Source organism: Diadema setosum, chromosome 1, assembly GCF_964275005.1.
Source record: "Diadema setosum chromosome 1, eeDiaSeto1, whole genome shotgun sequence".
Lineage (NCBI taxonomy): Eukaryota > Metazoa > Echinodermata > Echinoidea > Diadematoida > Diadematidae > Diadema > Diadema setosum.
In genome coordinates this window covers 27,670,712-27,686,224 of record NC_092685.1, presented here as the reverse complement: position 1 = coordinate 27,686,224, position 15,513 = coordinate 27,670,712, and the positions used below count along the sequence as shown (strand labels likewise).

The 15,513-nt window shown below is 35.4% G+C and overlaps 1 protein-coding gene across 1 annotated transcript in view; it reads left to right on the top strand.

Moving 5' to 3' along the window:
• The window catches only part of LOC140228848 (high-affinity choline transporter 1-like), a 29,042-nt gene extending 13,909 nt beyond the window's left edge, over positions 1-15,133 (top strand). The window contains exons 6-8 of the mRNA XM_072309151.1: positions 11,095-11,248; positions 13,153-13,370; positions 14,624-15,133. Of these exons, the coding sequence (XP_072165252.1) occupies positions 11,095-11,248; positions 13,153-13,370; positions 14,624-15,133 (882 nt within the window). The remainder of the gene's footprint in view (positions 1-11,094; positions 11,249-13,152; positions 13,371-14,623) is intronic.
• The last annotated feature ends 380 nt before the right edge of the window (positions 15,134-15,513 follow it).

Here is a 15,513-nt window from a genome sequence, read left to right as displayed (position 1 = left end):
TGATTTGTAAAGCAAGTGTCCGTCAGCATTGGACACTCTCAAGCGGTTGCCTTTGAATGCTTACTTTACAGTAGACTGCATTGTTGATATTCCAAAAACAAATTTTATTCGTTTCAATTAATGTACTTTTTTACAGATTGATTTAGTAATTATAGTGTAAGTATTAATGGATTGGCTTTAACTAAAGTGAATTTCACAAGTTTTGTAGAAATTACAATTGACACCAATTTTACTTGACATTCATAATATTCACACAGGGTCATCCCACCAGACCGACACCCACGAGTCATACAGCCCACGAGTTCGAAATTGAAAACAGGTCCATGAGTCACACAGTTTACATGAAGAATCCATTACAATTACTTATGAAATTCAAAGGATAAAAAGATAAAATGAACTTCGGAGCGTACATACTGGAGACAAATCAAGGAGTAGGGCCCATATCAATTCCATTACACTTAACAGTCATGAAATCTCGGTATAAAACAAACGTGTTAGTTCACATTCAATTCAATTCAATTCAAAGTTGGAGCAAAGTAGATTACGATAGTGTATGGCAGAGGCCGCCTAAGATACCGTCAATTCATTGTTCGCCTTTGTACTGTAACTTTTGGTGGGTTGGTGTATGGAGGGTGGATCGTTTCATTTCACTTCATTTTCATCAAAGAGTGTCAAAGATCAACGGGAGCAAAGGAAAGATATATATACATATATATATATATATATATATAGGCTTTCTATCTTTTTTTTTTTTTTTTTTTTTTTTTGGTAGCTCAGCAACTTTTTTGTATGGATGGGGATAGGTATTTCTGGCGCTTTTGCTTTTTGTCTTCCGTTCGCCACTCATTCAGCAGCTACTAGCCAAGTTCGAGTGTTTTGCCCCAGCACGCACTGCAAGCGTGGTGCATGAATAGAGAAGTAACAATGAAAGGAAGATAGCACTTGGATAGAGAAGTAACAATGAAAGGAAGGTAGCACTTGGTTCCATGCTCAGAAACTTTCCAAGAAAAAAAAAAATCCATGTTTCGATTGGTCTAAAAAAAAAAGTTGAATGTGTAAAGTGACTTTTTATATTTTTCTCATCCAGAAAAGGGAAGAATAACTGCATGCATACACTTCAGTTATATAAATGCTTCGAAAGGGGTTGCCAGATCGCCGCTAGTCTTTACACCATAATATTTTTTTTTTCATTGAGGCCAGAGTTCACGACCAAATTTTATAAATATATACAAACTGTAGACGTATGAATGTAGATGTTTGTACCCGTATGCTAAATATAATAATTTAATGAATATGCCGTGTGACGGAAAAATAAAAATAAAAGTCTATAACCCAATTCATTATACTTACAAATTAGACTTAGTGAAATAAGTCACAGTTCGAGGTATTTGAAGAACTTTATCATACCTCCCAATTTCAACACAATTTTCATGATTTGTAGTTTTAACATTTTAACAAATTTTTCGTTTTCTAATGTCTTTCTTTCAACTATCTAGTCACATTACTTCGTATTTGAAGCCTTCTGTTACGCATGTCAATGTCAATTTTCAGATAAATATCATGATTTATAATTATTTTTCTGATGACTTATTTCAAAGACAGGATTTTTGATGTTTTTCTGTTTTTCGGACCACCAAGTTTCTTTGTCGAACCACCGAAAAAAATGAGCCCTGATTCTTTTTAAACAAATATTGCGTACAAGCACCACCCATGGTGTATATAATCCCTATATAGGGAGAGACTCCGTTATGAATAAGCCATATGAGTTACAAATAGTATTTTCAATCATCTTAGCAGAATTATATCATTGTTTCAAGTTTCAAGTTTATTTCATATTTCCACTTTCTCAGTGATGGGATTACAAAATGATTGACAATAAAACAAAAGTACAAAATATATACAACCATATCTTTTGCTGAAAAAAAAAGACAAACAAACATTACACACAAATATAAATGGTCATTATCATCTGAGGATATCACAAATCAGTGTCAGAAATATGATGGGGCCTACATAAAAGCAGTGATGCTTGTAAAAACTGTAGGTTCCCGAATTTATAGGCATGAAATTATACGGAGAACGGGCATGTTTATCTCGACCAACTTAAATTGTACCAGTGCAAAATCAGTATTAAGAACGAACTATCGAACCACATGAGTACTTTAATATCGCTTAAACGAGACTGTACATATTTCGCCGCGTTTACAAAAAAAAAAAAAAAAAAAAGTGCTATAACGGTATCGTTAAATGACTTGGAGCTGCGGACAAAGACAAAAGACTGGGGGTATTAAAAAAAAATGTTGCTAAGAGCCGGGTAGTGTGTATCCACTAAGTAATAGCCGTTTTAGTTTGCGTTTGAAGGTGAATAAAGATAAGGAAGAAGTAATATCTTGAGGGAGGTCATTCCAGTATCTGGGTCCAGTAAACATAATTGTTTTCTTTGCAAAAATAGTGCGAGTACGGGGAAGGTGATAAGCGTCACTCTGACGAGTGGGGTAACAATGAATAGAGCGATTTCTTTTGAACATGTGGATAAAAACAGATGGTAATTCATTAGTTGTTAGTTTATACATGAAAATTCCAAGATTATAATAAAATAGGTCTGGAATTTTCAGAATTCTGTTTTGATGAAAAAAAACAGTTGGTATGAGCAAAATATCCGGCGTGGTTTATAATTCTTATTGCACGCTTTTGAATACGAAGAAGGGAATCTAATAATAAATTAATTGCATTTCCCCATGCCAAAATTCAAATTCCATAATTAAAGTGTGGAGATATTAAAGAAGAATATATACTCTGCAAAATATAAACAGGGAACAAATGTTTAAGCTTATTTAAAATTCCAATATTTCTGGACAAAATTTTACTTACAAAATTAATATGAGTTTTCCAGGATAATTCTCGGTCAATCCAAAGCCCTAAAAACTTTGCGTTATTGACCTGCGTTAAACATATATCATTTATTTTGATCTCATGTGGAACAACATTCAAAGAATTACTGAATACCATATAATAAGTTTTTTCTATATTCAGGGATAATTTGTTTGCATACATCCAGGATTGCACAGACCTAAGCTCAGTATTCATCATATCAATTAATGTATTGGGGTCTCGATGAGAACAAAACAAACTTGTGTCATCAGCAAAACAAATAAATGATAAAATTGGCGATGATTTTTGAAGGTCGTTTATGTATAAGATAAATAAAAGTGATGATTATATACTTGTAATTATTATGTGTGTATTGCATGTGTGTTTGCCTGTCTGTGTCTGTGTCCGTGTTTTTGTGTCTGTGTCTATGTGTGTGTGTGTGTGTGTGTGTGTGTGTGTATGTGTTTGTGTGAGTAGTTGTTGTGATAGATGTCTACGATGTGAGCACGCTTCCCTTCCCCCAGGTGCAAACTATGCATTATTAACCCCCCCCCCCCGCCAAAAAAAAATAAATAAATAAATAAATAAATAAATAAATAAAAAATAAATAAATAAATAAATAAAAATAAAAATAAAAATAAAAAATAAAAATAAAAAATAAATAAAAAATAAAGAATAGATAAATAAATAAATAAATAAATAAATAAACACCCGGGTTGATAAACCATCCTCTTGACTAGCATGCTGAACATTCTTGAATAATCCAGACCATAATCTATGTGAGAAATAATCTGGAACTGATAGAAAATTTCGTTGACTTTTTTCCCTTTCTTCCTGATCATGAAAACATAGATATCATGGTCCATATGTTCTGAATCAATGAAGTTCATTCCGTTTCAGCTATATACTATAGTATTTATCACTTGTCTATAATATATTTTCTTGCTAAGACCAATGGAGCTACAGACTGTGGTCATGTAAACTTCTTGAGGCCTTCTGAACACCATACTAATAGACAAAAAATTCTAGAAATATTAAAATTTGCCTAATATTAAGTTGCATATTATCAAAATTAGCACCTCTAATGAGAAAAAATCCGTAGATTACGGCTTTCCATAATCTGATTTGAAATATTTCAATGTATAAACTTATATTTTCTAGGTCAATGAACAAGATGGATGCCTTTTCAAATGGGTCATACAAATATAGTTTACATAAAATGCGAAACAATTGTAACTTTAAGAGGAAAGAATTGTTTCACTTATTTCCTTGATTTGTAAAGCAAGTGTCCGTCAGCATTGGACACTCTCAAGCGGTTGCCTTTGAATGCTTACTTTACAGTAGACTGCATTGTTGATATTCCAAAAACAAATTTTATTCGTTTCAATTAATGTACTTTTCTACAGATTGATTTAGTAATTATAGTGTAAGTATTAATGGATTGGCTTTAACTAAAGTGAATTTCACAAGTTTTGAAGAAATTACAATTGACACCAATTTTACTTGACATTCATAATATTCACACAGGGTCATCCCACCAGACCGACACCCACGAGTCATACAGCCCACGAGTTCGAAATTGAAAACAGGTCCATGAGTCACACAGTTTACATGAAGAATCCATTACAATTACTTATGAAATTCAAAGGATAAAAAGATAAAATGAACTTCGGAGCGTACATACTGGAGACAAATCAAGGAGTAGGGCCCATATCAATTCCATTACACTTAACAGTCATGAAATCTCGGTATAAAACAAACGTGTTAGTTCACATTCAATTCAATTCAATTCAAAGTTGGAGCAAAGTAGATTACGATAGTGTATGGCAGAGGCCGCCTAAGATACCGTCAATTCATTGTTCGCCTTTGTACTGTAACTTTTGGTGGGTTGGTGTATGGAGGGTGGATCGTTTCATTTCACTTCATTTTCATCAAAGAGTGTCAAAGATCAACGGGAGCAAAGGAAAGATATATATACATATATATATATATATATATATATAGGCTTTCTATCTTTTTTTTTTTTTTTTTTTTTTTTTTTGGTAGCTCAGCAACTTTTTTGTATGGATGGGGATAGGTATTTCTGGCGCTTTTGCTTTTTGTCTTCCGTTCGCCACTCATTCAGCAGCTACTAGCCAAGTTCGAGTGTTTTGCCCCAGCACGCACTGCAAGCGTGGTGCATGAATAGAGAAGTAACAATGAAAGGAAGATAGCACTTGGATAGAGAAGTAACAATGAAAGGAAGGTAGCACTTGGTTCCATGCTCAGAAACTTTCCAAGAAAAAAAAAATCCATGTTTCGATTGGTCTAAAAAAAAAAGTTGAATGTGTAAAGTGACTTTTTATATTTTTCTCATCCAGAAAAGGGAAGAATAACTGCATGCATACACTTCAGTTATATAAATGCTTCAAAAGGGGTTGCCAGATCGCCGCTAGTCTTTACACCATAATATTTTTTTTTCATTGAGGCCAGAGTTCACGACCAAATTTTATAAATATATACAAACTGTAGACGTATGAATGTAGATGTTTGTACCCGTATGCTAAATATAATAATTTAATGAATATGCCGTGTGACGGAAAAATAAAAATAAAAGTCTATAACCCAATTCATTATACTTACAAATTAGACTTAGTGAAATAAGTCACAGTTCGAGGTATTTGAAGAACTTTATCATACCTCCCAATTTCAACACAATTTTCATGATTTGTAGTTTTAACATTTTAACAAATTTTTCGTTTTCTAATGTCTTTCTTTCAACTATCTAGTCACATTACTTCGTATTTGAAGCCTTCTGTTACGCATGTCAATGTCAATTTTCAGATAAATATCATGATTTATAATTATTTTTCTGATGACTTATTTCAAAGACAGGATTTTTGATGTTTTTCTGTTTTTCGGACCACCAAGTTTCTTTGTCGAACCACCGAAAAAAATGAGCCCTGATTCTTTTTAAACAAATATTGCGTACAAGCACCACCCATGGTGTATATAATCCCTATATAGGGAGAGACTCCGTTATGAATAAGCCATATGAGTTACAAATAGTATTTTCAATCATCTTAGCAGAATTATATCATTGTTTCAAGTTTCAAGTTTATTTCATATTTCCACTTTCTCAGTGATGGGATTACAAAATGATTGACAATAAAACAAAAGTACAAAATATATACAACCATATCTTTTGCTGAAAAAAAAAGACAAACAAACATTACACACAAATATAAATGGTCATTATCATCTGAGGATATCACAAATCAGTGTCAGAAATATGATGGGGCCTACATAAAAGCAGTGATGCTTGTAAAAACTGTAGGTTCCCGAATTTATAGGCATGAAATTATACGGAGAACGGGCATGTTTATCTCGACCAACTTAAATTGTACCAGTGCAAAATCAGTATTAAGAACGAACTATCGAACCACATGAGTACTTTAATATCGCTTAAACGAGACTGTACATATTTCGCCGCGTTTACAAAAAAAAAAAAAAAAAAAGTGCTATAACGGTATCGTTAAATGACTTGGAGCTGCGGACAAAGACAAAAGACTGGGGGTATTAAAAAAAATGTTGCTAAGAGCCGGGTAGTGTGTATCCACTAAGTAATAGCCGTTTTAGTTTGCGTTTGAAGGTGAATAAAGATAAGGAAGAAGTAATATCTTGAGGGAGGTCATTCCAGTATCTGGGTCCAGTAAACATAATTGTTTTCTTTGCAAAAATAGTGCGAGTACGGGGAAGGTGATAAGCGTCACTCTGACGAGTGGGGTAACAATGAATAGAGCGATTTCTTTTGAACATGTGGATAAAAACAGATGGTAATTCATTAGTTGTTAGTTTATACATGAAAATTCCAAGATTATAATAAAATAGGTCTGGAATTTTCAGAATTCTGTTTTGATGAAAAAAAACAGTTGGTATGAGCAAAATATCCGGCGTGGTTTATAATTCTTATTGCACGCTTTTGAATACGAAGAAGGGAATCTAATAATAAATTAATTGCATTTCCCCATGCCAAAATTCAAATTCCATAATTAAAGTGTGGAGATATTAAAGAAGAATATATACTCTGCAAAATATAAACAGGGAACAAATGTTTAAGCTTATTTAAAATTCCAATATTTCTGGACAAAATTTTACTTACAAAATTAATATGAGTTTTCCAGGATAATTCTCGGTCAATCCAAAGCCCTAAAAACTTTGCGTTATTGACCTGCGTTAAACATATATCATTTATTTTGATCTCATGTGGAACAACATTCAAAGAATTACTGAATACCATATAATAAGTTTTTTCTATATTCAGGGATAATTTGTTTGCATACATCCAGGATTGCACAGACCTAAGCTCAGTATTCATCATATCAATTAATGTATTGGGGTCTCGATGAGAACAAAACAAACTTGTGTCATCAGCAAAACAAATAAATGATAAAATTGGCGATGATTTTTGAAGGTCGTTTATGTATAAGATAAATAAAAGTGATGATTATATACTTGTAATTATTATGTGTGTATTGCATGTGTGTTTGCCTGTCTGTGTCTGTGTCCGTGTTTTTGTGTCTGTGTCTATGTGTGTGTGTGTGTGTGTGTGTGTGTGTGTGTATGTGTTTGTGTGAGTAGTTGTTGTGATAGATGTCTACGATGTGAGCACGCTTCCCTTCCCCCAGGTGCAAACTATGCATTATTAACCCCCCCCCCAAAAAAAAAATAAAAATAAAAAATAAATAAATAAATAAATAAATAAAAAATAAATAAATAAATAAAAATAAAAATAAAAATAAAAAATAAAAATAAAAAATAAATAAAAAATAAAGAATAGATAAATAAATAAATAAATAAATAAACACCCGGGTTGATAAACCATCCTCTTGACTAGCATGCTGAACATTCTTGAATAATCCAGACCATAATCTATGTGAGAAATAATCTGGAACTGATAGAAAATTTCGTTGACTTTTTTCCCTTTCTTCCTGATCATGAAAACATAGATATCATGGTCCATATGTTCTGAATCAATGAAGTTCATTCCGTTTCAGCTATATACTATAGTATTTATCACTTGTCTATAATATATTTTCTTGCTAAGACCAATGGAGCTACAGACTGTGGTCATGTAAACTTCTTGAGGCCTTCTGAACACCATACTAATAGACAAAAAATTCTAGAAATATTAAAATTTGCCTAATATTAAGTTGCATATTATCAAAATTAGCACCTCTAATGAGAAAAAATCCGTAGATTACGGCTTTCCATAATCTGATTTGAAATATTTCAATGTATAAACTTATATTTTCTAGGTCAATGAACAAGATGGATGCCTTTTCAAATGGGTCATACAAATATAGTTTACATAAAATGCGAAACAATTGTAACTTTAAGAGGAAAGAATTGTTTCACTTATTTCCTTGATTTGTAAAGCAAGTGTCCGTCAGCATTGGACACTCTCAAGCGGTTGCCTTTGAATGCTTACTTTACAGTAGACTGCATTGTTGATATTCCAAAAACAAATTTTATTCGTTTCAATTAATGTACTTTTTTACAGATTGATTTAGTAATTATAGTGTAAGTATTAATGGATTGGCTTTAACTAAAGTGAATTTCACAAGTTTTGTAGAAATTACAATTGACACCAATTTTACTTGACATTCATAATATTCACACAGGGTCATCCCACCAGACCGACACCCACGAGTCATACAGCCCACGAGTTCGAAATTGAAAACAGGTCCATGAGTCACACAGCGCACTAGTCATACAGCCCGTGAGTTCGACACTAGGCAAATAAAGTCCATGGGTTCGACACTATAATAGGTAAAAACAGCCCACGAGTTCAACAGATGTATATACAACACGGGGCTTGATGTGTCTGTCTCGAGGGCCTTGTTAACTAAGTGTCGAACTAATGGAGTGTATCTATGAATCGTGAGCTGTACATGTTATGACTCGTGGGCTGTATGACTCGTAGGTGTCGGTCTCGTGACGAGCACCAATTTACACATCTATGTCTAAAGCTATGGGAATTTTATACCGTGAGAAAACTTATGATTTTTACTATATAAAACATACAGCAACATTTCGTGGGGAAAACTGGGGATTAAGGAGAATAAATTCGATTTTCATTCTTCAGAAACGTATTCTGCGATTGATAACTAATCCCCCCCCCCATTTAACCCCCTCTAATCTGTTATTTGAGCAATTGAATATAACGCAAGTCAATGATATACATACTTTTCAGACTACAATGTTTTTTTGAAAAAAAAAATACACATACGTGTATAATCGCCTTCCTAAAAATTTTGATGTTTTTTTTCACTGCAAACTCTGTATTCCATTCCTACCCAACGCGTCAACCATCAGCTGATTATCATTTCGAAAACGCTAGAATAATTTCTAGAAGCCCCGAATTCATTAAAACGTCACAGACCAGATATCTAGAATGCTTTGCTTCTAGACTTAAAACAGTGTTTATCAGAGAATAATTCTAAAAGAGAATTAAAAGCTTTCATTATATCTCAATATTCCACCTAGATTTCAATAAATTCATCTCATAAGTTTTGTTTTTTATTCATTCTAACATAATTGTCGATGTTCAATACGGGACAGAATTTTTGTGTATAATAACCAAGTTTCTGTATTTTCCCATTACTGAAAAATGAAAATTATTTAAAGAAGACAACAGTATATCAATAGAATCAAATTTGTCATTCATACTATTAGCATTTAAATGAAGCAGACTAAAATGATGTTTGACACTTTCAGTTCTGATACTCCTTTCATCTGAATCATTATGATTAAAACTAGAAATATTGTCAGCATTAGTCTTACATTTTTCATTAAATTCTTCAATCGTATGATGATTAGAGTGACATACAGCTCTGTCAATATCAAAATCAGTATCCATAATTAATGAAGTTCTTTTTTTTTTCAGTAGTAAGTTAGGATCTGTAAGGAACGGTTGCATGAGTTCGTTGTTCATTGATTTGATTTGATTTGATTAGATTTGATTTGGTTTGATTTGATTTGATTTCTGAATTTCTTTTTCATACATAAATGAAATACAAAGTCAACTGAACGAACTAATTGAACACGGTATAATTTGAATCTGACAGTTTAAGCAAATGAATGATTAATTCAAATATCCAACATTTTTTCCTGACACGATGCAAAATGAAAACAAACAGGCATTATCTTATGCATATATTCATGCAAACGTAGGATCCCGTATACCTGTCGTTCACACACAAATCAAGCAGATAGAGCGTGAGTGCCTGTAGCATATCGACGGCTCGGGACAATTTCAGAGACATGTACTCATGGAACATGCATGTGTATTCGCGGAGGTATATACTGCATATGTTTTTCATTGCCTTGGGAGTAGGGGTTATTTTGGGCACCTCCCACAAGGTTGTCTGTGAATATGAACCCTTTTGACTGTATAGATATTGTAGAGCAATGTCTTTTCTATCATATCCATGGTATCATACTATAATTTGAGTAACCTTTGTCTGTTTGTCTGTTTGTTCCTCTACTCCTCCCAGGTCCTTGGTCCGATCTCCATCAAACTTAGTGGGTGGATGCAGGTTGACCGCAAAATTGCCCTTGAGGGGTTCATTTTTGGAAAGGTCAAGGTCACTGGGGTCAAAGGTCAAATAACTGTTTTTCGCTACTCCTTCAATGGGGATCTCCCAGGTGTAGGTCTGCTAATATGGGGATCCCCCCAGAAATATCCTCAATGGGGATTTCCCAGGTGTAGGCCTACTTATGCTTCCAGCAAGTTTGGCCAAGATCGGACCAAGGAGTAGCGCAAAACAGTTATTTGACCCCCATTGACCAAGTGACCTTGACCATTTCCGGGGGAATCCCCATAGAGGATTTCTGGGCACTGGCTGAAGCCAAACAAGCATGATACATGTACATGTACTCTCTGATAGTAGATAATGTTGTATACAGAGAAGTTCTCACTACATACCAAACTACTGCGATAACTTCATCATAGCCCCCCCCCCCCCCCCCCATATGCCCCACTTCGGCTGATTCAGCACTCCACGGGTACATTGACTAGTTTTTTTTATAGAAATGAAAGTGTCTTGAAATGGAAGGGCACACGCACTTTAGGAACGACTGTAATAGCATCTCTGTCAAGTCGATGATGCATGTTCAAAGCTATGTAAGGTATAATTGTGACATGAAGGGACTGACGTGACTTTATGTCCATTTCTTCAGCTGTGTGGTGGCGTGCCGTGGCAGGTGTACTACCAGAGGGCTCTGTCAACGAAGACCCCTAAACAAGCTAAATACACGTCGTTCATGGCAGCCTTTGGATGTCTCGTACTCAGTGTACCTGCTTACATCATGGGTGCCGTGGGGGCCAGCACGGGTAAGTTATTCGTTGTTTCTTCAAACATCGACACATCTAGAGAATGGTCTTCAAGCAAGCTCCGCCTTGCCTGAACAAGCACGAAATGTTGTCAGTAAGGAGTTGAAACACTTTCTCTTTTATAGCGTTAATTGAAAAAAAAAGTAATATTTTTCCAATATAAAAAGAAAATATATTATGCAACATTTCCTATCAAAATTTCTGAAGTGCAATCATCATTGTTGTTACTTTTACCATATCTATCATGATTGCCTTTAAATTACTATAGGTTTTCCCGGCCAATTTCGCACTTTTGTCAGTCCATTTGATAAAAGGTTCATTCAATTTAGCGAAAATCCTCGTCACTGCACATTCTGTCATTCAAAATTACAACTTGTTCATTCAATTTAGCATTTCGATCAATGAAATTTGCACATGTGCCTTTCGAATTCGTAAAACGGGCATTCAAATTGGCACGTGCTCTTCAGTCATTCAAATTCGCCAGCACTGGCGGAAAATGGTATTTCAGTCATTCAATTTCGCGTATGGGCAGTCAAATTCCAAACACGTTCATTCAAATTGGCGTAATGTTATTTCTATTTTGAAAAGGCGAGAACCCTGATTTATACGCATTTAAATGTGAATTTTTGCTTCATCCACACACTGTTAAGTATGTAGCAAAGGTATCTTTGACCTCCTAATTCAAGTTTGTTGTTCTGTAACGCCCCTCTTCTTTTATACATGTCATCAGAACTATACATGTACCAGTACCATATATTCACTTCACTTTATGTCCAGTCATGGCAGTACGAGTTAAATACAGGCGTATCTCTGAAGAAGACAGGGAAAGAATCATAGAAGCATTTGAGGGTAATAACCTTGACGAATTGATGGCTAGAGCTGATCCAAGAACTTTATTCTCAATGATGATTAACGCAATATAGCACCCACCAAATGAAAATAATGAAACATGCAGATGAAATAAATAATCACGATGTAAATTGAAACCCCCTTCTCCCAATAATGTCAAAACAAACGAATGAAATAATGCTATCGAACATTATAAACACATTCACATATTTTGAAAGTACTGTTGCAAAGGTGATATCAGGATAAAGAATGAATACGAATTATGAAATGTTAAGATGTTTGCAAACAATACCTATGATGAATGGAAATGGAAAAAAGGAATAAACGCATTAACGTGTCTGCTAAATTGACTGCAGTAAATGCGAAATTGAATGCCCAAGAATGAATTCGAATGAACGAGCGCAGCGTATACGTGATCACGTGACTATATCATGCTATGATCATGCTATGAATGATCGATTTGCGAAATGGTGCTTGTCTTACGAATTTGAACTGAAAAAGTGCTGATTCGAATGATGTTAAAGGTAATTTGAATGCTCCAAAATGAATTTGAATGAAAAGGTTATAAAATTGAAATACCGAAAATGCCATCTGGCTAAATTGTGCTAAATTGAATGCACAAATTAGGAATTTGACTGAAAAAAGTGCGAAATTGGCCGGGAAAACCTATACTAAAGGCATTATTATCACTTATCAATTTCAGGCAAACAGTAGTTTTGTTATAGCTGTTGTTGCAATTACTGATTTTGTATATCTGACATACAGCAGCTTTTAATAACGTATTCTTCAAATTTTCTTTGCTCCATTGAGAAGTAGTTCATGCCATGATGTAATTTGATATGAAGCTTCAGGTATCTGTCACACTTGAGGAGCCATTTCGAGCTAATATGAACAGCCATTTTTCCCACAAAACCTTACTTTACCAGCCCGCCTTTCATATTTATAAAAACAACCCGTGCTTGTCATATAGGGCGCCACATGAAGGTCACGAATCTCTTTTTATCCTTTGATGTGTCGCGAATGACGTAATTCTCTTTCAATTATTCATTATACAGACTGGAATATGACGAGCATCAACCTCAACACCACCGACCCTTACGAGCAGCCGAACATCATTCTCCCAGCTGTCATTCAGTACCTGACCCCGCCCTTCGTGGCCTTTCTGGCCCTCGGCGCCATCTCGGCCGCCGTCATGTCGTCCACGGACTCGTCTGTTCTATCCACGAGCTCGATGTGGACGCGGAACGTCTATCGTAACATCCTGCGACCAAAGGTCAGTATGTATACAACAAGAATTAAGCCTATGAGAGGCGGCTAGTCACTAAACCAACATGATAATGTTATGAATATATAAATGCCATTATGATGTCATCGGCTGACAACTCACACATTGGTCTACACACATCTCGTCATCAAGTTTCTCTCTTATTTGAACATTCATTCATCAAGAAAAATTTGATGCTTTCGCATCAAATTATTATGCGCGAGTTGCAATGGCTAAGCACGGGAAAGGTATCCAAGAAATCCTATCCTAATAAAAGATAAACACTCACACACTCGAACACACACACACACACACACACACACACAAACACATCAACCAATGTAATCTTCTTACACACATTTATATTTGCACACCACTTGGAGACTTGTGATTTGGTAAACATGTGCTACTTGACAGTCGCTGTCTTACTTCATGAAAAAAATCTAGCATGTGGAGTAACTAAAATGTCTTGAGCATGGATAGGAACACTGAGGAATTTCTCATGAAGTACGATAACCTCGCCACTACAAAAAATAAAACAAAACAAAACAAAACAAAACAAAAACAAAACAGCTCAACGAAATAACAATTTGATCGCCGTTTAATCTTTCAAGGCTTGTGTTTCTACTAGTATATTGCTGATTCCTGTTCATGCTATTACATTGGCACATATTCCAAAGTAATTAATGCATGCTCCTTCCTGAAAACTGTTTTGTCTCTTGATCTGCCATTTTACCAGAGACGAATGACGGCGACGTTTTTGTGTGTGTATGTTTGATTGTTTGTTTGGGTGGTTCTTTTTTTTTTTTTTTTTTTTTCTTGACCGGATAGAATTTGCTCGATGACTATCGGATTTTAGTGATGCTTTCGGGCTGAGATAGCTACTCGGCTGTGAAGGAGCACACACACAAATGCCACAGTTATCAGTACTTTAGGGAAATGGTGAAATTACAATGCGGAAAAATCTGTTATCTGTAGAATGATCGTTAATTGAAATAATGATGACACGTGTAATAATGATGATAATACTAATAATAGTGGCTACTACTACTTGTATAGCGCACAGGTCCACCTTTCAGTGCTCATGACGCTTCAAAAATGGGTTATAGAGAAGTATCCGAGTGTGAGTTGTGAGTAAAAGACTATAAACATGCTTTCAACCAGAATCAGTTGTAACTCTGATGACAGAGTTTGCAGTTTTACATTATGTTTCACTTAGATAATGCGATATACATTTTTTTTTCCTTTCCATCTTTCTTCAGGCCTCTGAGAAGGAACTGGTGTGGCTGATGCGCATTTCCGTAATCGTCGTAACCACGATCGCTACCATCATGGCTCTGACCGTATCCTCCATCTATGCCCTCTTCGTGCTCTGCTCCGACTTCGTCTACGTCATTCTCTTCCCCCAGCTCGTGTGCGTCATCCACGTGGACAAGTCCAATACCTACGGGTCAGCAGTGGCGTTCGTAGTTGGCCTGTTTCTCCGGCTGGCTAGCGGCGTCTCAGCGCTCAGCTTGCCCCCACTCATCCGCTACCCGCTGTACGACGAGGAGTACGGGCAGCAGTTTCCGTTCCGCACGCTGTGTATGATTATTTCGTTGCTCACGTTGCTGATCGTGTCCTATGCCACAGCCTTTGTGTTTGAGAAGAAGTACCTCAGCAAACGGTGGGACGTCTTCAAGTGTTTTGGCAAGAGCAGCTCTGACAAGAATTATGCTACCATTAATCACGCTGACCAAGAACTCGATGAATTTCAGAAAGAGAAAATGTAAAAAGCTTAAAGCAAGTGATCGCAACACAGTGACCTTCCCGATAACACTGTTCTTTTCTTTTCTTTTCTGGGGAGGGGGGCGGGGCTGCTGTTTCAAAGCAGAGAAAGGTTTACACTCATGTAATTTTACTTATGTCCACGTCAAACATATGATTTATATGCATTAGGTCAAGCATACACATTTTAAGTTTGATCTTGACATTGACATCAAACACCACATAAACCGAGGTAACTGAGATACCTATTCATGTTTGCAACGAAATTCAATATCATTACACGCCACGAGGCTAGGACATGGTCAGTACCTGTACTGAAAGGAAAACTGAGAATCGTTCATGTCAGTAAAAAAAATATGAAAAAGGCTAACTTAGATATATACAA